The sequence below is a fragment of the Myotis lucifugus genome, unplaced genomic scaffold, assembly GCF_000147115.1.
Source record: "Myotis lucifugus unplaced genomic scaffold, Myoluc2.0 scaffold_4, whole genome shotgun sequence".
Taxonomy (NCBI): Eukaryota; Metazoa; Chordata; class Mammalia; order Chiroptera; family Vespertilionidae; genus Myotis; species Myotis lucifugus.
In genome coordinates, this window is record NW_005871052.1 from 15,912,749 (window position 1) to 15,934,775 (window position 22,027).

The window sequence follows — 22,027 nt, forward strand, 5'->3', positions numbered from 1 at the left end:
CAATGGACAGCTGTACAGGAGGCCAGCAGCAGATGGGCGAGGAGGGTCCCCAGACACACTGGGGCTGACTCAACTGGGGTGTCAGTGGTAATGTGACATGCTGGGCCAGGACAAGCAGCCTGGCAGGCAGGCAGGCAGGCGGGCCGGATTTCCGAGAGATTGATGCCAGGTGGTCAAAGGGCCCAACCTACAATGGCCCCAGTTGGGACTGGGTCTTTCCTTTGGTTCTTCAGCCCACCTTCATGGCCCTGCCTAGAGGGTTCCAAGCCATCCACATCCCTCATGCCTCAGGGAGGCCTCCTAGAAGCACAAATGGACCAGTGCGATAAGTCATAAGAGTCCTGGCCTTCCAGCTTCACAAGGCCTATTCTTTCAGGGAAACTGAGGTCTGATTAGCACCTGCCCAGCTTGGTTTTATTGGTGACCTGGGCTCAGCCTGCGAAGGAAGCCAGGCAGCTCCACCCTCACCTGGGAAGCATCCTCTATCCCTGACTCACCTGGTGCTTGGGCTCAGCTGGGACAGGAAAGAGAGCAGAGGGTGGGGCCGGTTTGGGGCCCTACAACAGGAGGCTTAGCTCCTGCCTCCAGCTAGCTAAGCTTGGTCCCTCCCTGACCCACACAGATGGAAAGGGAATGGGGGGAGGGTTCTTGTTCTCCAAGATCCCCAAGGAAGCACTCTTGCTCAGTCTTACCCAACAAGAGGCAAGGAACAGAGGAGTGGGGTGAAGAAGACCCACCTTCAAGAAACTTCTGTTCACTCAGGGTGTAGTAAAAGGCCTGGCCTTGAACCCTAGTGTTCCCATTCACTTGATGGGTGTTTTGGGGCAAGTAAATGTCCCTTGTAGGGTCTCAGTTTCCTCATCTCAAATATGAGGCAAATAATTCTACCCCTTCCACCCTTACAGGGAAATTTAAGAAACTCAATGAGATAATGTGTGTAAAGGTATTTTTTTAAGTGGCAGGCACTGTCTAGGTGAAGGACAGTCTGCCACAAAAGGTGACTGAGCACCACTGTATGGCCAGCACTGCACAGGCACTGAGCTCAAACCAGTGCCAGCCATGGCACCTTGGCCAGGGCAAGTGGGAACAGCCAGTTACAAACCTTCTGGGCTGTTGGAGAGACTGCCCCATGCTTCCTTTGCCCTCTCCCACAGATTTTACTTCACATTCCCACAGCTACTTTCCAGCCCCTCCCCGTGCCCCCCCCCAGGAACTCCATTCCCCACCCATCAGTAAGATGAGGGCAGCTGGTATCCTGAGCTGGGCTGGGGACCACCCAAGGACACTCAGTTAGAGAAGTGTAGGAAGGGCTCACCCAGCCCAAGTCAGGCTCTGCCTCAGTTAGAGTCATCAATCTGGCCTGAACCAACCCTGGTTGGAGACCCCGGGCCCAGGCCGGGCCTCACTCTGGGCAGGCAGTCAAGCAACAGAGGCACTATCTGATCCAGGCACTTCCTTTGGTTAATGAGAAACCAAATAAACAGCCTCTGCCCCAGCTGGCTCCCGGAGCACCCTAGCCAGGCCCAGCCCTGCTCCAGCCCAGCCTCCCTTCCCTCCCCCCTGCAGGTCCCGTGGCTCTGTGGCTCTTCTCTGCCTTCCTTCTCCATGCACTTCCCACTTCCCTCACAGCCCAGCCTGCTCCTTGGCTGGTTCACTGGGGCTTCCTGCTCTGGATCACGAACTAACCCTCCCCTTCCTTCCTCCTCCTCCTTTCCTCTAGTGCCTTCTTACCCATTTTTAGCTGCTGGGATCTCACTTTTACTCCTCTCCTGACATCTGTCTTAGCCATCTCCACAGGGAACACCCCCCACAAGACCTGCAGGCTGGAGTGGGAAGGCCCAGGCATTGCCAGATGGGGTCTCTGCCTTAGGACTGAGACCAAACCCTCTTCATGAACTTCACCACACTCTCCAACATCCAGCCTGTGAGAGGTAGACTGCATGCTCAGGGCTGCTGTAGCTAGGGGACTTCAGCTGTCGGCCAGAAGCTCCCAAGTATGCCAAGGTGAGGGCTCTGGCATACACTGGAGTGGCCCAGCTCTGAAGACAGGGGATAGAAGATTCTTCTGGCTAAGAAGTGAACTGGGAAGCCTGAAGCAACCCTAGGACCCAGTGGGCTGCAGCTGAGAGCCAGCTCTTGGGAAGTTATTCTATCCACCTCCAGGCATCCTGAGGCAGGGCAGGGCTGGGCCTGCCAGCAGGTCCCAGATCTAGCCCCAGCCCAGGTGGAGGCAGTACTTGTGGACACACCCAGATCCCCATGTGAACAAACCCTCCTCCATCCACCCTCTCTAGTTGAGCATAGTGCCATAGTGGACAGATGCCCAGAGCTAATGCCACAGAGGTGACAGGACACAGATGGGGAAATGGTCGAAGGCTCCAGCAGAACAAGAGGACAAAGAAACTGGGCAGGAGAGTAGGAGGGGCAGAAGGCTTGAGACACCTTGCTCCACTAGGACAGCCACCCTCTTCCCATACTTGCCCAGATCACCCATCGTGTTTGTTTTTGGTTTCTGGCACAAGAACACTCTCTCTCTCTCTCTCTCTCTCTCTCTCTCTCTCTCTCTCACTCACTCACTCATACATATACATTCACACTTCATCCCCCAACATCATGACACCATTTTACACCCATCTCCATGTGGTTAATTTTTTTTTTTAGTTCTCATTTTTTTCTAAGAAAAAAGCAACAAGAAAATAATTCAGAGTTTATACAAAACATCTTTACATTATTTTTTTTTCCAAAAAAGACTAGTATTTACACAAATGGCAACAGAAACAAAAACAAAACGCCTTCCGACTGCCACCTGGAAGGGGCTGGCTGTTCCGCTCCCTCTCTCCCACCTGGCACTAGGGTAGGCAACTGGCCAGGAGGCAGCATGAAGGTGGATGGTGTAAGGCCCAGCTCCTTCCACGGCCACTCTGGGAGCGCCTGCAAGGCACACTCAAGTGGCAGTCTGTTAACAGCCGTGCTGGCAAGGAGCCAGGGTCAAAGTGCACGGCGTGCTGGCCCAACCCTGGGCAGCTTCTTCCTCTTTCCAGGCCACAGCCCAAGATTAGGGGGCCAGTGAGAGCTGGCTTGGGGGAAACCCACCTGTGCTAGAGCCCAGAAAAGGAGCAGGCCACCTGGCCTTATACCCGCTTAGGTCTTTGCCCTGGGCCTCTGTCTCCCACCAGGCCAAAGGGGGCCAAATGTAAGGAGAGAACAGGAGGGGGAGGGGGAGTAGGTAGAACTCCCATCTCTGCAGGGCAAATAGCCACCTGGGCACCTCACCTCCCTCCACCCCCCATGAGGTCATCTGCCTGTAGCAGCTCTCCTGTTCCCCAGGCAACAGCCAATTAAGACGTTAATTACCGTGAGAGTGAGGGAAGCAGGAGATGCCCAAGAATCCCACAAGGAAGGGATTTTTTTTTTGTGTGTGTGTGTGTGTGTGTGTGTGAAAGGGTGGCAGCCACTACCCTATTGCCAAGATCAGCTTTGTAGCAGAAGGGTCAGGAGGGGAGGGTGAGACACCTTGCCCAAAGGCACTGTCATCTTCCCTCGTGGGCAAGAACAGTGCTGGCCTCCCCAAACCCCAAATAACAGATAGGCCATCCTTTGCTTCCAGGCTGGCCACATCCTGGCCCTGGCCCTGGACCCTTGTACTAGCTGAGCTGGGCTCAGAAAGCCTGGGCAGGGGCTGCCTTTTCCATTTTTCTTCCAAAAAAAAAAAAAAAAACAGATGAAAAGGAGTTGACAGCTAAAAAATGAAAACAAAAACATTAAAAACAGTGATGATAGCAGACAAACAGTCCTGGGAAGGGGAAAAGGGAGTGAGGAGGGCAGGGCCAGGGGGGGCATCTCCCTGCTTACTGTCCATTAGCATCCAACCCTGCCCTCTTCGAAGGGGTGCCCCCACAGAGCCCAGAGGCCTGGCCAGAGGGGGAAGGCACAAGAGCATGGGGTCTGGGGGCATGAGTACCCCCTCCAAAGCCTAGGGGCAGGGCAAAGGGGGATTATAAAAGCCAAGAAACTACAAAACTAAATACAAAGGTGGGCACAGCTGGCAAGGGGAAGGGCATGGAGAGAAAGGAGAGGTGCAGTCCCCTCCGACAGTCCCTCAGGGCCCGAGGCCGTGCCGGGCTCTCAGACCTTGTAGTAGATGTTCGCTGGGCTCTGGGGTGGCATCTCCTGGACGATGTAGACGGGGTGCCCGTAGTCCCCACTCACCTTCTCATAGTGGGGGCAGTAGTTGTTTTCTGTAGTCCGTAAGGGGATGATGATGTCGCTGGGCTCGGTGCCCGCCGTGCCACTGCCCCCCTTGGGACTGGCCAGGGTACTGAGTGAGAGGGCAGGTGCCCGCTGCTGTGTGTGTTTGCGGTGTCGCTTGCGCAGCTTTAACAGCAGAACCGTCAGGAAGATGATGATGAGCAGGAAGATGACGCAGCCAGCGCCAACAGCTGCAAACAATGCCACCTTGGAGTTGAAGAAGCTATCAGAGTCCCCGCTGCTGCCTCCACTCCCACCTGGGCCACTCTTGTCTTCCTGGTTCACAGTCTCTGAGGAAGGGGAAGGGAGGGGAGGAACAGTTAAGGACACATGGCAGATTTCAGGCTGGGCCCCATCTTGCCTTTCTTCAGAGACAAGGCCTGAAAGGGCAGTGGCAATGGCTTCTGCCCTCTGGGTCCCAGAGTCTGGGAGACACCCATATATTACCATGCTTGCCGTCAGAATCACCCAGGGAGCCCCGACTACCGGGGGCCTGCGTGGCCATCTTGATAGTGTTGTCAGCCTCCTTGTTGGGTGGGCTAGTAGTCAACTGCTCAGGTGTCACAGCATTGGGGTCTGTGGGTGGAGAGAGGACAGGTGAGGGGAAGGGACCCCACCAGCATGAGGGACTCATTCATCTAGGGTGGGCCAAGTATGGGCTGTATACCAGACCTCAGCTACTTTAACTCTACTGTCCCCTCCCCTACTCCCAACACACTCACATTCAGTCAGAGACATCTGTTGCAAAGGCCTAACTAGGGGCCCTCAAACTGGGCACTCACCTTGCCCGACCTTCATGATGATCTTCATGGTGCGTGTGCGGCACACACCTCCCTCCCGGTTTTCCAGTCCCTCCAGGCTCCCATTGGATGTAGCTGCAGCAAGATGCCAGTGCCATCAGGGGGAGAGACAGGCCTGCCCACATTACCCAGAAACCCTAGTGCTGCTTTAGGACAGAATTGGGAGGTGGAGAGTAGCAAGGAGCCCCCACCTACCTGTGATCCTTTCAACTTCTTTCCCTCCCACAGGGACAGAATAGCAAGCCCTACCCCTGCCCAAGGGTGCTGATCATGACCAGGCCCTGGCCCTTCTTTCTCAGTGGACACTAAGATATGTCTTCTCATTGGGAAATGTTGCTCAGCAGCAAAACAATCAGGCTGGCATTTTGAGGGAGGCTTCTACACAAACTGGAAGAAATCCTGGATTAGGGGGTCAGAAGAACTGGGTTAGAGTCCCAATCCCATCCCTAACTCCCTGTGGGACCTCGGGCAAAAAGTCCTTCCCCCTCTTGGGGTGGCAGTTTCCCATAAAGAGAAAAGCCAAACAGCTGGCTGATCCCAAAGAGCTTTGCTAACTCTGCCCTTCCCAAGATTGGATCTTAGGTGGGCAAAGAAAATAAGAGAGAGAACACCACAAATTGGAGAACTCTCCCACTCGAGCCAAGGAGAACTGGCAGTGGGCCCTTGGTGAATATTAGGGGCAGAATTGCAAGGCCAGGCTGGGAGGAGAGCATGCCAGTCTTCAAAGAGGACCAGATCAGGCAGAGCCTTGACTGTGTGCAGTCTCACTGCACTACTTAGAGGCAGCCATTGCTACAGAATAGGAGACACCCACATGATGGGCAGGGACTCACAGGTAATGTAATAATCATGGTGCTTCTTGAACTCCAGGCCCATGTAGTTGGGGCTGAACTCCTGGAACTTGATGGTGAAGCGGATTTCCTGCTCTGGCCGGTTGCAGGTGACCAGCACATTGGGGTCGAGCACAGTGCTGCAGGCAGCTGCCTGCTCAGGCCGAACCAGGTACAGCTTGTAGTACTCGTAGGGCCGCCCTGCTTCTGCTCGGGGACAGATGATGTCCAGCTTGTCTCCAATCTTTGGGTAGATCACCAGGCCCTTCCCACTCAGGAACCTGCTCAGAAGGGAAGAGAGGGTCAGCCTAAGGGTTGGGGTTTTCAGGCCATCTCCCAAGCCAGGGGAGCAAACAATGAGGGCTGGCTGGGTCTACTGAGTGGGGATAGCAAGAACAGGAATTCTGTATTTCCTCCATCATGGGGCTGGGAGTGAGGACAGAGAACCACATTGCCAACAGGGAGTGGAAGGGGTGGCCCATGGGCAAGGCTGCCAGGCTTTGACTGTTTGGCAGGGTGGGGCACTGCTTAGCTGGGGGAGCCCTTTGTCTTAATGTGGCATTTCCACAGGGGGTTGACGTGGCTGATGGGCTGTGTACCAAGGTGTCAGGCCTGTGCTGCCTTGGAAGTGGCAGTCCAATCCTCCTCCCACCACCATCACACTCACATTCCTTCATAGCCACTGCTTCCACCTCCTCTGCACACATGCGCATATATGTGTGTGTGTGCACACACACACACACAAGCCTACACATGCCTTAGCCACTACCCCCTGCAGCTCCCAGCCAATGGCTGGGGAAACTCAACCTGCCTGGGACCCATACCTTCTCTCCCATCCTTGCTAATATTGGGCATGATGGGGAGATAGGAACAGGCATCTCCTGGAGCCCAGGAGTAGTGGGCACAGTCTCTGGCCAGGTGCAGCTCCACACAGATCTCCCCACTCCCCACTCCCACTGCCCAGTGTCCTACCTGGACATATCTCATCCCCATCATGCAAGAGTCTGAATCCCCAAACTTGACCAGTCTCACTCCTAAGAACAGAGAGAGGAGAGGGGACCAAAGCAGAGACAATAGATCATATAATATAGGGCCCTTGGAACCTCCTTCATCTGTGCTCTAATTCCCCCACATCCACACTGCCTCTGCTCCAGATTCTGAGAGGAGATGGACAAATGCCATCTGAGCTGGGTAGGTCTTCTACTCCAGAAGGCCGGACACTTGGGAATAGCAGGGGGAGGGCAGCTGCCCAGGGCCATCTATTCTCATCATTCTATCCTTGCTTAAGCACAAAGTAAAAAAGTGGTGTTCTCTTGGCCACATCTGAGCCTGGGCAGGCTGGAGATGGGAGCTAGGTAGTACTATGTAGGAGAAAGAAGACAGACTTTGAAATTAGATAGACAGGGCCTTTACTATTTCTGTAGCCTTGGATGTGCTACCTGTTCTTCCTGAGCCTCTGTTTCCTCCCTCATAAACTGGGGGTGGAAAGAGCCCTCCTCCCTAGGTGTCAGGCCTGTGCTATCTTGGATGCAATGGCATACTCAGAGCATCTAGCACACAGTAAGCACTCAACATGTTTAACTCCAAGAGTCAGGCAGCCAGATACTGACACCAAGTACCTATGAGCCCAGTCTTGTTTCCTGAATGTGTGGATAGGAAGAAAAGATGTGGCCCCATCATCAAAGACTTTACTGTCTGGTAGGGATCAGAAAAGTAAATGGCCCATGTTCCAGCAATAGACAGCACCAAGCTCTCTCTCTCTCTCTCTCTCTCTCTCTCTCTCTCTCTCTCTATATATATATATATATATATATATATATATATATATATATGAGGGGGTAGTTCAAACAGCAAGGGCTGGAGGCAGTGAGTGGAAGCACAGCTCATGTGATAGAATGGTCAGAGATGTTTCAACAGAAAGGGTGGGAAGAAAGTGGATTCTGGGTGACAAATAAGAAGAAAACACACAGCAAGAGTGAAGAGCATTGACTTGGGATGGTGAACACACAATACAATAGACAGATGATATATTGTAGAATTGTACACTTAAAACCTATGTAATTTTATTAACCAATGTCATCCTAATAAATTCAATAAAATTAAAATTTTTAATTTAATTTAAAAAGAGTAAACAGCAGTGGCTGGGACACAAAACTCAGGTCAGTGAATGGCCCAGTGATTGGTAGAGGAAGAGGTGGAAAAGCTTAGCTGGGGCCAGACTAAAAAGCTTTGAGGTTCACAACCTGCACTGTGGGTTTCACCTCATTGGGGACAGACCTTCTAGCAGAAAGACAATGAAGGGCTGAAGGCAGTACTTCAAGAGAACAAAGCTGACAGTGGAAGAGCATGGTTCAACTTTGTGAGGGTACGTTCCACAGTCGGGACTACAAGGTATGAGGTATTAGGGCTATCTGGGAGCTCTGTGTCCTAACCCCAGGGAGGAAAATGACAGCCAAGGAGGCGAGTAGGGGGAACTAGACCAAGTAGATGAAGGACCTGAAGAAAGGCAGCCCTCTCTTCATGTCTAGTGAAGCTCCACCAAGCTGGGGCCTGCCATCTTGCTGTGCAGGATTGTAAAATCCATGAGGTCTCCCCCTTAGTACCTAACTTTATTGTACCCCAGAGGGCCAGAAAGGAAGCAGGCATGGGATGGGGGCACACATAAACATTTAAGAGAGAATGTCCCCACCTCATGTTCCATAAAAAGCCAAGAAGTTTCACCAAAGCCTCTATATTTCCCAAGGTATTTTTCACTTTCCAATCCTCACAATGGTTCCATCCAGACAGCAGGATTAGACAACTTCTAACACCTTAGAGCCACAAGGAAGCTTAAACCCACTGAGCCCAGGCTCCCCATGTGAAGCTATGATAAGATGAACGTTATCATTGAAGGGAGATACTCAGAGCCAACTGGAGGAGACTAAACTCACCCAGGACATTAGTCCCTAGAGCATCTAAGACAGGGGTCCTCAAACTACGGCCCGCGGGCCACATGCAAATACAAATATTGTATTTGTTCCCGTTTTGTTTTTTTACTTCAAAATAAGATATGTGCAGTGTGCATAGGAATTTGTTCATAGTTTTTTTTTAAACTATAGTCTGGCCCTCCAACGGTCTGAGGGACAGTGAACTGGCCCCCTGTTTAAAAAGTTTGAGGACCCCTGATCTAAGAAAACCTTGTACAGCTGCACCTCAACAAGACCCTACCTGTAGGTGACAGCATTGAGGGCATGCAAGGGGGTACAGGCCAGCTCAGCTTTCTAATCATTTGGCCCTGGCTTACTCACCAGGGTGTCCTGTCTGCCCTGAGCACAATCTTCCATCGCCACTCAAGATCTGGAGCCCTGGAATTGGAACACAGGGCTTCCAGCTAACTGGAACCCAAAGACATGGAGGAAACAGATGTCTACATAGTGGGTGGGGGAAGGAGAAGAAGAGAGGACTATTGCCCCCAATACTCCTCAGACTCACTTCAACCTCAGTGAACAGAGTTAATAAATATTCATAAGTTCATTTGCATAGCAGCTGGCAAAGGGAAAGGTACCTTCCCCTAAAGTGCAGAAGGGAGAGGAGCCTGAGGAGACCTGTCTTCCTTGACTCTGAGCCCCCACCACCGGAAAAACTGATTCTTGGTCTATGAGAGGCCCAAGAAAGTGGCAAGGGCCCACAAGGATTGGGTATGTAGCCTGTGAGAGAGTGAGGTTATGAAGCCATGTACAACACTAGTCACATTGTACAGGGGAACCCTGAAAGTCTTGTCTCATACTCACCAGGTTAGGAATAGGAGCAGGAGAGGAGGAGGAAGAGATTGTCCCCAAGTTAAAGTCTTTATCCTCTGCTTTTCAAAAACCACTACTGCCCCCACTATCAAGTCAAGCTTTCCTGCCTGGGGCCACCCCCAGACAAAGCCCTTTTCTGGAAACTAAGGGGATTGACATGGCCCAGCAGGAAGCCTGAAGCAGGTTGTCATGGTAACCCCTGAGGCCTTCCCTCCTTAGCATCTGATAGCCCCTGGGTCCCATGGAGCCACCCCAAGGAGTAAAAGGACTTGGGGAACGCAGCCTGAGCAGTTCAGTTCCTGCCTTGGGGCCTGCCTTTTCCCCTGCACCCTAGCCCATGTCTCTCCCACAGCCTTCCCACCAATGACCGCTTAAAAAAAACTCTGGATAGGAGAAGCCTCAAGGATCTAGGTAGTAGCCTCCAAGGCCCTGGACTGATCAGAGGCTAACTGGCCCCTGCTTCTTTTGTCCAGCTGAACCCCTCTCCACTCATACACATACAATGTCCAGGGGGGAGAGTTTGCAGTGTGGGGTTATGCCCAGAAAGCTTGCCCATGTTTGACCAAATCTACACTTCTTTTCTTCTCATCATTACCTCAAGCTCTAGGAACTTGTGGTCAGAGAGTGGCCAAAGGGAGAGCCTGGTTCCAGGCCATGCTAGTCCAAGTTTAGTAGAAAGACTAGCCACAGTCTTGATTGGGTGACCCCAGCACCACCACGCCTGCACCCCCCAGGGTGGTAGGACCAGTGGAGGACAGAACCCAAGCCAGAGCTCAAGTCAGCTCTCATCCCAGCAAGGGTGGGGAGCCCCCAAATTAAAGGCTCCTCTTTCACTCCCCCAGCTCCACCCAGCCCCTGAGGCAGCAGGAGCAGGCCTGGCATGTCCCAGCAGTGCCCGCCCAGGAGTGGGTGGGCAGGAACAGCAGCTGGGTCCTGGCACATACACAGCACTGTCGGAGACAGGGAAACCAGGAGAGTCCCAGAGGAGGCCACCTCCACACCCACACTGGACTGTGACCTCCTATCTGCCCCACCTGGCCAATGCTAGGGTTCACTGGGGGCTTAACCTTCCCTTCCTCATTGTCTACTTTCTGTGGGGTCCCTGAGAGGAAGATTCCTGGACTAGAGAGGAAGCAACAGTGCTGTTCAGAGCTCAGGAGGGAGAGTGCCAGGTAGTGAGTTGGCTGTCTCTAGTTCAGGTCACATGAGCAGGCTGCCCTCAGAGGCAGGCCCAGCAAAGTCAAATGAGAAAGTCAGAGCACTGCTCATCCCACACAGGCAGGGCCTGAATCCCAAGGACAGATGCACCCACACCTGTGAGATGAGAGGGGAACCCAGAGAGGCAGGGAGCCAGTGCCTCTTCCCAAACTCCACCTTGAATTCCCATTTCTCGTAGAGTCCACGGCAGCAGAATGGCGTGGACAGAATGGCACACAGCACAGCTCTATCTTTACAGGCTTACTGACTGACTGTAGACAAGTCACTTCCCCTTTCTAGGTGTATGCCTCCTCATCTTGGAAATGGTTATGGTTCCAACTTCCCAGGGCTGTTGGGAACATCCAATGAGCTCACATATAAGGACACTTGTGAGTAGTAGCAAGGTGCTGCCTAACTGTTAGCATACCAAGAACAGTGCTATTTAGAAGTCAGAAGCTTACGGTGCTGGCTGTTAGCACCCCTACCCAAAATGAGTACCAGATGAACACACCCAGGAGGGGCTTCTGTGGGCACAGGGTAAGGAACCCCAAATGTGGCTGGTGAGCATTCCCCCACCTCAGCTCCCCTATCACAGGGTGAACCTCCCCCAAACCTGGTGTTCCCATGGCAACCAGCAGCCTCCTGGCTGGCCACCCTTTCTCTAGTTCCAACCCCCAGAAATCATGATGCACAGTAGTACCCTGGGCCCGCCCATCATCAGCCACTGAGCTGGTGAGGCAATGGAGAGCCTGAGGGGAGAAAGGGAACCCTTGATTCAGTCCCCACCCTAGCCTCACAGGCCCTTCTAGCCTTGGCCTGGCTGCACAGGGCGGGGGTGGAGAGGGAGAGTAACAGGGAACTCAATGAGCTGGGTTCCCATCACTCTCAGGCCCCCACCTATGGCCAATCAGCCACAGAGTAGAGGAGGTCAGGTCCCTAGCCACCCTGGCGAGGGGCCCCATAAGCTGGCCTCCCCAGGTCTGTGAGCTGGAACAGCTGTGAGGGGGCTGGGGACAACACTTTGGCTTGTAGCGGGCAAGCCTGGGTTGGGGTCTGCAGCTGCCCCCACCCATGCTAAATGGAGTCAAAGGGTCCCGGATGCCAAGCTGAACCCCCACCCCCACCCCCTTGTAGAGAAGGTGTAATGTGATCTCAGGCACATTCCCACTCCCTGGAGGTGGGGGAACCTGAGTGGGGGGCAAGAAGGGGTCAGAACGGGACTGAGAGACTGAACTGCAGCAGCTGGACTTGCCTGAGGACTCAAATGTGAGGTTTGCCGGCTGCCCCAAGCTCTCAGGAGAGGAGGCTGGGGGAGGGGGCGACCCTAGGACCTTCCATCACAGCTCTTCAGCCAAGTGCATGCGCACACTCTGGTTCCTCCCAGCCTCTAGTGGGACCAACCTCCCCCTCCCCACCCTGCACTCCTCAGACAAAGCGGACAAGAGGGGCCAAGGAGGCAGTAGCTCTTGCCACCCAGGGTCTACCACACTGGGAAGCCCCAGTGCCAATTTGGGAAAGAGGCTGGGAGTCTTGAACTGGCCCTTCCAGCTCCCCTCTGACGGTCAGGACTGGGGTGCGCCCTGGAACCTGCAAACATACCTCTGGCCCCACCACTTCTTTATTTTGATATTTTTCCCAAGGAGGAAGCAATTAAGCAGGGTTTATAAGCACTGAGAGATGTGGGGGGGGGAGGGGGTTGCCAGCTCCTGACAGGGCTGAGGAGACAGACCAAAAGCCAGGAAGAAGAGGGGAGGGAAGAGAGAAAATGAGCCTGTGAGGGAGCACGGGCATGTGCGAGAAACAAAAGGACTTGAGAAAAAGAGGCAGAGAGTGACTAAGAGTGAGAGGGAGTGTGAGAAAGAGGGAGAGCTGAGGGGCCTGGCTAGAGAGGGAAGGTGAGTGCAGATCAGAGAAGGCCAACCAACAGGGACCTGAGAAGGAGAGCCAGAAGCAAAAAGGGAGATGGACAGAGGGAGACTATTCATTTGAAAGGCTGTGGCAGCCTAAGGGTTGGGTGCAGAGGCAAAGGTAGCCCCCAGAGCTCCAGTGGAGCTGAGGGTAGTGCCTCCCTCCTGTCTTCTTGCCCACCCCCATGGTGGCTGCAGACCCCTGAGAGGAGATGGAAGGGGGGTGGGGGGGCACACAGGGGTACCAGAACCAGTCCCCAACCATTCCCAAAACCTGCTCAATTATAGGATAGAATTCATGCAGGTCCTACTGAATCCTCAGTCATCACCCCCCGCCCCCGACACACACACACACACACACACACACACACACACACACACACAATGCCTGCACTCAGCCTGAAGTGGATGTAGGGGTGTCAGACCTCAAAAACCTGCAAACCAGTCCAGAGCACTAAAAACTCAAAACACAAAAAGGGAGAAACTCAGAGAAATCCTGTTTCTCCCAGCTCCCCCCACCCCACCACCTCAACTCTGCAGGAGGGCTCCCTTCCAGCTGTGGAGCTGCATGCTATCTCTGGTTAGAGACCTGAGAGAGCAATTAGGTCACTCCCATGAGCCCCTATGATGGGCTACCCCAGGCGGCTTTCAGCTCTCCTGGCTCAAGAGGGAGCATTTCCAGCCTCTACCCTTAAGGGGGAGAACTGGACACTTTACAACCTTTCCTTCTAGGCTCAGCAGCCCAGGGCCCCCAGACCATTTTGAGTGCCTACTGTTATTAGAGCGCTGTGCCTGATATGGCTTTGGGTATGGGAGAAATTCTTGCTACTCCTTTTCCAAGACCAAGACAGAGCCCTCCATCCCGACCCTGGTTTAGCTACCCCGTTGAACAGTAAATAGTACCCTACCTTAACCCAAGGAGAAGAGAACTAAAGAAGCTGTCTTCTCCCACTCCAGGGCTCAGATGTCCCTGGGACCTAAGAGTCTGAGGCCCACAGGAGCCCAGAAAGTTAGCAGGGAGCCCAGGACAGTGGAATAAGAAAAGATTTCAGATATAGGAATGGGAGAGCACCAACAGGGCAGGCCAAGGCCCCCACTTTCCCACTAAGTCCAAGCCCCCCCCCCACTTTCCAACTAAGTGGGGGGTGTCTGCACACTGCGGGGACCTCAAGAAAACAGGAAGGAAGAGCAATTTTGACCCTAAGTTCCAACCTGAGTCCTGGATGCCAAAGGAGAAAAAGGTCCAGAGGTCACCACACAGCCCCATTCACTCCCTACTAACAGCCCAGAAACCAGTGAGCCACCGCCCTGAAAGGTGTGTGTGTTGCTGGGGGGTGGGGGGGGAGGGAGGGATTATGTAGGGGAAGGAGGAGGGGAAAAAAAGAAAGGATCTCCTCTACATAACTGCCTCCCCAACCCCTTGGGGGAAAGCTAAGCACAGCTTCCCAGTCTGAGGGACATAGGGTGGGGGCGAAGGGACCGCCTGGGCAGGAATCCTTCAAATCCTTCACTCCCCTCCCTCTTCCCTCCCAGGCTGAGCGCCCCCCCTTCTCCCTGGTGCCCTGGAATCTCTGCCACCGGATCCACTGGAACCCCCCCCCCACGGGCGCTGGGTTGAACCCCCCCACCCACAAACCGCTCTTCCACTCCGCCCCTCTCCACCCGCCGCCTTTGTGCGCCTGGAAGCAGCGCCCGCCCTTCCAAGGCCCGGCAGGGAGAAAAGGGGGGCTAGAAGAAATAGCAAAACGTAAAGCTAGGGAGGCAAACCAGGGAAGAAAGAGAAATGAAAATGGGAGAAGCCCGAATTGGTATAGGGGCGCTGCCACCCGCCCCAAGCGGGAGTCCCGCGCCTAGGTCCCTTCATAGCTAAACAAACGAGGAACCAATGTTTTGGCCTCATCCCCGGCCCAGGTCAAAGTCGCCCCCCACCCCTATGCTCTGGGCGAAAACCGCCACGTTCTCAGGGGCCCCAGAAGGGGCTGCCTTCTCCCCCCACCACCCAGCTCTGTAGTGCGCTACCGAGCGCCTGCACTCCCAGCTCCCCCTGGAGTGACCATCTCGACTTGATCTGGGAGGTATGAAGGAGAGGGCCCACAAGCTGCGGGGTCACAACACAGACAAGTGCCCCCGCCTCAACCCGCCGCACCCTGCCCTGCCCGTCCGCAGGAAAACACACTCGAAAAAGCCAGAGACAAAATGGGGCGCCGCTCTTCTTCCAAACATTTCCCCACTTGCACTCAGGGGCGCTCGGCCTCACCCGGAGGGAGTGCCTCCCACCCCAGGGAGTAGAGAAGATTAAGTTACTCACTTGGGGTTGAGGGAACTCCAGGACACAGGCTCCAGGTTCTTGGCCAGTGGCGTGGCAAGCCGGCACAGCGCCAACACGACCATCGCCACAAGCCACTTTCCGAGCCAACGCTGCCCGGGCCGGGCCATCTTCCCGGGGGGCAGGCTGCAGTTCCGGATCTCCTGGCGCCTCCTCAGCAAAGCTGGCCTCGTCTTGCCGCCGTGCCGCGCTGCGCTCTGAAACGCTCAGGCTCCCATCCTCCCCGGCCACCGGCCTTGAAGTGCTCCCCTCCCGCAGGCTTCGGTGCCGCTCTTCTTCTCCCGGCCGGCCAGGAGGACTCACTGGGCAGTCGCCCCCAACCTGGGCACAGGCTGGGGCCTCCGAGGGCTCGTTCCCCAGACCTCTCCGCCGCACCAGACGCGACAGGGGCTCGGCGCCCCCGGGTGCACCCGCCTGATTCCGCTCTGCTTTCCGAGATTGTTTGGGACTGCGTACCCTTTCCCCTACAGGGTCTCCCCGCTGGGGATTCGGTGGCCGCCCCGACGCCTCGACTGTCCCGGGATCGGCACCCCTCGGAAGATGTGGGCTTCTCCTTACAACCGGAGCGCAGTTCGGGAGCTCCCACCTGGCTCGCCCTGACACAAGTTCCGTTCCTCCAGGCCACACTGGGACTCCGGGCTCCGCGCCCCCCGACAGCTTCTACTTCAACGCGGGCCCCGGTCAGTGCACTTAAAAGAGAGAGGAGATGCGGCTGAGCGAGCTAGTCCCATCAGTTTGTGCCTCTGAAGCCTCGCAGGGTCGCCGAGTCCTAGCTTCCCTGCGATTGCGCCCGAGGGTCTTCGGCTAATACTAGCCTCACACACCTCACACTGCGGTCCAGCACGCATAGACTCCCTCCGCCGCTGCTAAGCTGTCTACTCCCGTGCTCACACGAAAGCAAGGCCAACCCTACTGCTCTTAGCCAATAGCAACCTCCGTTTCAGGGTCCTTGCCCCTTACCACGCCCCCGAACAGGAAGGGGCGGGGCTTCAGGGAGCTCTTAAGGACGCCGCGCTCTCATGGCACCAATCTGAGTGTGTGGCTCGTGCGGTTAAGGGTGGGTCCCGCCTAGTCCTGTTCCCAGAGCGCTCACCCGTGGGAAGTTGGCGCTCCTCTACAGCTGTCGGATCCTCTCCTCCCCGCGCGTCTGGTCAACAGTCAGACCCACTGTCCTAAACCACACAGGCCCGGTCACAAGTATCCCGAGAAAGTAGTACTTCCATTCTCTTTTATATACGCACGAGTCCTGAAGTCCTGCTCTCTGTGGCAAGGATAGCCTGTTTGCTCCAAGGCCAGCCTCCCGTATAACTCTGGTGGCCACTCCTCCTTCCGCCCTTTCAATGAAATGTCTGCTTGCACATTGACCCAGAGACCTGAACGTACAAACAGATAGTGGTGGGTAGTGGGGATTCAGATGGGTTAAGTACGGTATTCCTGGTGTGGGGGTGAGTTTTTCACCCCTAGGTACTAGGCCTTCGGAATTTCAGATTTGGAGGAGAGCCACAGGAGCACAGATTTAGAGTCAGGTCCTGTCAGAAGGCGCGGGCAAGGCCTCGAATAGGCCAGCAAGGTTAAGAGGGCACCTCCATAAAGACAGACACCTTAAAGGCAAAGAAGAAAGGCGCAGGGCAGGCCCCTTTTCAAAAAGCAAAAGAGGGCGTTCAGAACTCGCAGACACCGGACTCCAGCCTCTCCCGGCCTGCCATCTGGGTCTTTGTCTCCCAGCCCTACCCCATTCTCCCAGCCCCTCCTCGCTTCCTTGCTTATAACTTTGGCTCCATCCCACAGCTTGGCCCTCCCAGTCCAACCCGCTTGCCCTGGTAGGATCCCAACAGACACACCCACGTGCTAATATCTCCCCCTACTGGTATTTCATAGTACTGCGGGCACCTGGGACAAATGACGCTCTCACTGAACTGGAGCGTGGCACACACAAGCTTGGCACAAGCACTTAAACACAAGACCTGGAACAGATGTGGTTACCTTGTCAAAAACCACGCCCGAGTGTAAGGAATAAGAGAAAGCACAGTAAAAAGATGTGGATTTGGGATTGCCAAGAATATGAAGTCCCCTTACTGTTTCTTTATGGAAATAATTAAGTGAGGAACCATTTGAGACACCAAAGTGCTCTACCATTTATACAGTTTCATTCCTTTATCTCATTTAAGTAGGAGGCTGAGCTATTGAGTTTCTCACTGGATTCTCTTATTATCTCTTTGGCTGTAGAGCGGGCCTCTGTTTGGGGGAAAATAAAAAGAAGCAGGACCCCTACTAATCTCAGGGACAGGGCATCCAGAGTGAGAGGGATTTGGGTAGACAGGGAGGAGGAGGAGTTATCTAGAGTCTCTCAGATCCCAGCTGGGCCCCTTATTGGGGTATGAGCAAGGAGAGATGAGAATAAGATGCAAGGGCACCCCAAACTCAAGCTTGGAAACAAAGATCACCCCCCTCCCCTCTGCAAGTGCATGGCAGAACATCAAAACCTGAGTATGGAAAGCAGCCTGCCACATACTGGGTACCTATTCTGTGCCAATAACTGTGGTAGATGAATTTCCTTTTGCAATCCTTTGAGATGAGTTTCATTATCCCCATTTTACATAAATGGGGAACTAAGGCTCAGGGAGGAGAAGTGACTCATCTGAGGTCACCTAGCTACTCGGTAGTGTAAGAAGGATTTGACCCAAGAGTTAGCTGTCTCCAAAGCCCATGCCCATTCCCCTCTAATGTGACTTGACACATTTCCAGCCCCCTCTGGCTTACATCCTTGCTTAATTCATTCCTGGTTAAAAACTGGTTCATGTCTGGAAAGCAGCAGCCTTCAGGATGGCCAGGACCCTACTCTTCACTCACAGTCCTCTAAGAGATTACTAGGCCTAGGAAGGTTCAACTGTGTCCCTGGCCACATCCCCAAAGGCCCAGCTAAACCCAGAACCAACCAGTCTTGGATTCCACTTTCCACCTTCTGAGTGCCCCTTGGGAAGAAGGCAAACCCAAGATCAGGTGTGGGATGATGGAGATGAGGCTCCTCTGCTATGCTGCGAAAACCTGGGAATTCAGAAGCAATTCCTGAGTGTGCCAACACCTAATCCTGGGTGGGGAGGGCAGTAGAGGAAAGAGGAGATACCTCTTTATGTCTAGGCCCGTTCCACACACTACTCACTCCTAGTCATAGCACACAATTTCCATCTGGGGAGCAGGGCTGGGACTACTCCCTGTCCCATCGGGGGCTGATGACTCTGGGCCCCCACCTTCTGTCCCACACTAGCAGGGCCTCAAAAGTAGTGATTCAGGCCCCTAAATTAGGGAAAAATTATTCCCCAAGGGAGTCTGAGAGGAAGTCAGGATCTGGGGATGAGGTGGGCCCTCTCTTATCCAAGCCCACACCCCCTCAAGTTTCAAGTTTCCTGAGCACTTATTCTATGCTAGCCTCTGAGCTGGGCCTACCCTGGTGACCAGCAGAAGAGCCCTGCTGAGCCTTGCCTTGCAAGAGCTCCAAGCAGACTAAAATCAGTATGTGGGGACCTCTTGGGCCCAGGGATGCAGAAGGCTTCAGGCATAACTCCATGAACTCAGCTTCTCAACCCCATGAAAGGCAGGGGGTATAAACTTCTGAGCCATTTCACTGTTTATCAGCTCTGTCTCCTTGAGCAAGTCACTTCACCTCTGTGTGCTTCAGTTAACTCGCTTGTAATCTGGAGATCATGCCTCCTTCACAGAGGTGAGGGGTGAATGAGATAATGCATATAAAAGGCTTAGCATCATGCCTGGCCCACCAAGGCACTTACTAAATGGAAACTATTATTCCTCGACAGAGCCTCCCACAGAGACACCCTCATTCCTGGTCACACATGTTCTCACCCACTCACACCTGCTGTATGTGCCATACGCACATTTTTCAGCCCTCTGGTGTTCTCACATACATACATATTCATACATGAATTCTTGGTCTTTCCTACCCACTCACGCCACACCAGATGGAAGGCCTGGTTCCTGCCATCGTGGAATGTAGAGTCTAGCCCCCACATTTTATCATGTCACGGTCACACACACATGCATGAACATACACACACCCTGGATTTCTGGGGCCCTTGTCCTTGACCTCTCCTTGCCTACCTTGCACTCTGACAAGAGAAGTGAACTAACTCACCTAAGACTACACAGCCAGGAAGTGGGAAACTCGGGATTCAAACCTGGGCCATTTGGCTACAGAACATGAGCTTCTACTCACGATTCTAGGCTGACATCCCAGGGCCCTGGAAAGACCTGTGAACCAAGGGGTGGGCCTGGCACACCAAAGGGTCAGAGAGCAGAGAGCCCACCCTGCAATGCTAGCAGCCCTCTCTCCTAGCTACAGTCATCTCTGGCCTACCCTAGGCCTTCTGTCTGTCCCCTCAAAGAACCACCACCTCTGCTTGCACCCTCCTCACCTAGGCCTCCTGTCTGTCCCCTCAAAGAACCACCACCTCTGCTTACACACACCAATCCACAGAAAAAGGGAAGGCTTCAGTTCTTGAACACCTACTGTGTGCTGAGCATTGTAGTTGGATGCTATACCTTTGGTGCTCTCTTTGTTTAATTCTCACACCATCCCTGAGGTTGGTATTAATAGGCTTATTTAGAGATGAGAAAATAGGTTCCAGACTCAATCTGGCTGCATACCCTGCACTGCCAGCCTCAGCCTGTAAAGCCCACTTTTGCCCAGCTGCTTCTTTCTTTTTTTAAAATTTAGTTTTATTGCTTAAAGTATTACAAAGAGTATTACAAATGTCTCCTTCCCCCCCCCCCCCCCCCTTGACCTTCCCCCGGCTGCTGCTTATTTCTAACACCTCCTTCTCTCCTGTTCTTCCCATGCGCTCACCTCCCCCTAGCTGAGACCAGCTGGAGTCTGTGTTGGCCTAGGTTGTCCCCCCTTCCCCCACAAATACCTTGCTTTTCCCAAGTCACTATATCTCTGGGTCAGGCCCAGGGCAGGCTCAGGGTGGGGCCAAGCCTTCCCACTCTTCCTTCTGCCATATCTTGGCTGTGCCACACCCCAGGGCTAGGTCAGATCCAGCCCCAAGTGGGTTTTCTCTGCAAGTCTAGTTTTACTGCGGCCAGAACAAGTCCCAATGGCTGGGGGAACAGGGGTGGTCCCAAAAGCTTAAGACTCAACTGGACACTCAACCCCCAGGCCCTCTCTGGTCCTTGCCCCAGCTTCATGCCTGGTTTGTGGGTATTTGCACTGAAATCACTTTGATCTTCCAGGTGTCAGCCTGGTTTGCTCAGGCTGTTGGCAGAAAGAGACCAGGGATAGGAGGAGCTCCTCTCTTCCTGAGATGGGCCTGCCCCTCCCTTCCTCTCTCTTTATCCCCTCCTTATATTACTTTACCCTACTCTGGACTCCACAAAATCTGTCCCAATCCTCTGGGCCCCATACAGGCAAATGGCCTGCCCTATGCCCCTGAAACGAGTCTGGAACAGGGCATCTGAGAGGCAGAGCATGGCTCAGTGGGGCATAACGATTGGCACAGGCTCTGAACCATAGCTGGGACCCTGGGCTCCTTAGAAGCCTCATCTTCAACATCCCTGCTCTCCTGAATGTCACTGGTCTGGGCTTAGCTTCCTCTGGTAGTTCCTCCTGTCCTCTGCTCTCCAGCCCAGCATAGGGCAGCCTGCTGGGGGAAATCTTGCAGCACTTCAGCACAGCCCACCTGTTGTCTCCACACTCCAGTTACCTGGGGAATGTGCAAATAGGGGCTGGGCCATCCATCACTGTCAGGGGCTCAGGAATTGGGGGGAGGAGAGCAGCAGCTGTCCCCACCTGTCACTGACCCCATCCTAGTGCCCCATCTCACAGGGCCAGTAGGCCTGGGGAAGGATGATGCTGGCTGGAGAAATGGCTTCTTTGCCTAGTCCTGCTCCTGGCTCCTTAGTGAACATTCTTGACATGTCAGGCCCCATAAAAACAGAGAATAAAGTTCCCCTGGAGAAACATCCCAAGCAGGGCAAACATTTGGACAACCCAAGGAGTAGAGGGAAGGGGCAGTTGCTTCCTCATCTCTCTATCCCTGCTAGCTCTGACCCTCACTAGCATATGAGCTAGCTTCCTACCTCCCACCCCACCAGGAAGGCTAAAGAGCCAGGCTCTTGGCTTTCTCCACAGATAAACCCAGACCTACTGGGGACTGGACCCAGCTGACCAGATAACCATGGCATATATATGGCACTCAGGTCCACCACCCTCCAGCTGCCCCTGAGCTAACCCAGCCAGGATCTCTGACATGGAAACCTCCCCGTGCCAATCACAACTTAGTCCAGCTTGGTTTAGAGCAGTGGTTCCCAAACTTATTTGGCCTACCGCCCCCTTTCCAGAAAAAATATTACTCAGCGCCCCCGGAAATTAATTTTTTAAAAATTTTAATAGCAATTAAACAGAAAGATATATGTATTAATGTTTCTACCTTTTTCGTAAAATATAGTAAAGAAAGGTGTAAATTAGAAACATTGAAGTTTGAAATTATGAAACTATTAATTGAACTCAGAATAACAAGGTAATACAAAAAAAGTTAAAACAAATGCACCTGTGGCCATCACCGCCCCCCCCTGGATCGCTGCAGCGCCCACCAGGGGCGGTAGCGCCCACTTTGGGAATCACTGGTTTAGAGACTCCTTCTTACCTGTGGTAAGGAAAGCCCCAGTGTGTGAACTCGGTGTACCTCCCAATGAGGGCCCAGTTTATTTCTAAGGCTTTCCTTTAGTCTCCCCACCAAATCTCCCACCCTACCCCCACCATACCTCTACCTCCCCATGGCTGCCCAAGTCAGGGTTGGGGTGAGACCTCAATTGACACCCCCACCCCTGCATCTTCCTCACGAGGAAGCCAGCCCCCTCAGAGGAACAGAACTCTTCCTGGTCTGGCTTGTTTTTCCCTCATATCCCCTCTCCAGGACACAAAGAGCCT

The 22,027-nt window shown here is 53.8% G+C and overlaps 1 protein-coding gene across 3 annotated transcripts; it reads right to left on the reverse strand.

Annotated features, from left to right (window-relative positions):
* Positions 1–2,694: 2,694 nt before the first annotated feature.
* Positions 2,695–15,984, reverse strand: EFNB1 (ephrin B1). Of its 3 annotated transcripts, XM_014465963.2 has the most exons (6): positions 15,070–15,170; positions 6,851–6,912; positions 5,882–6,159; positions 5,031–5,123; positions 4,696–4,824; positions 2,696–4,538 (listed from the first exon to the last, which is right to left on the reverse strand). In XM_014465963.2, exons 2-6 carry the CDS (start codon positions 6,856–6,858, stop codon positions 4,126–4,128), a joined length of 921 nt encoding a protein of 306 aa, XP_014321449.1. In that variant the 5' UTR covers positions 6,859–6,912; positions 15,070–15,170; the 3' UTR covers positions 2,696–4,125. The 3 variants fall into 3 exon arrangements, with proteins under 3 accessions (XP_006082984.1, XP_014321449.1, XP_014321447.1); XM_006082922.2 differs by lacking the exon at positions 6,851–6,912 and having other exon boundaries at positions 2,695–4,538; positions 15,070–15,984; XM_014465961.2 differs by lacking the exons at positions 5,031–5,123; positions 6,851–6,912 and having other exon boundaries at positions 15,070–15,984.
* Between the last annotated feature and the right edge of the window lie 6,043 nt (positions 15,985–22,027).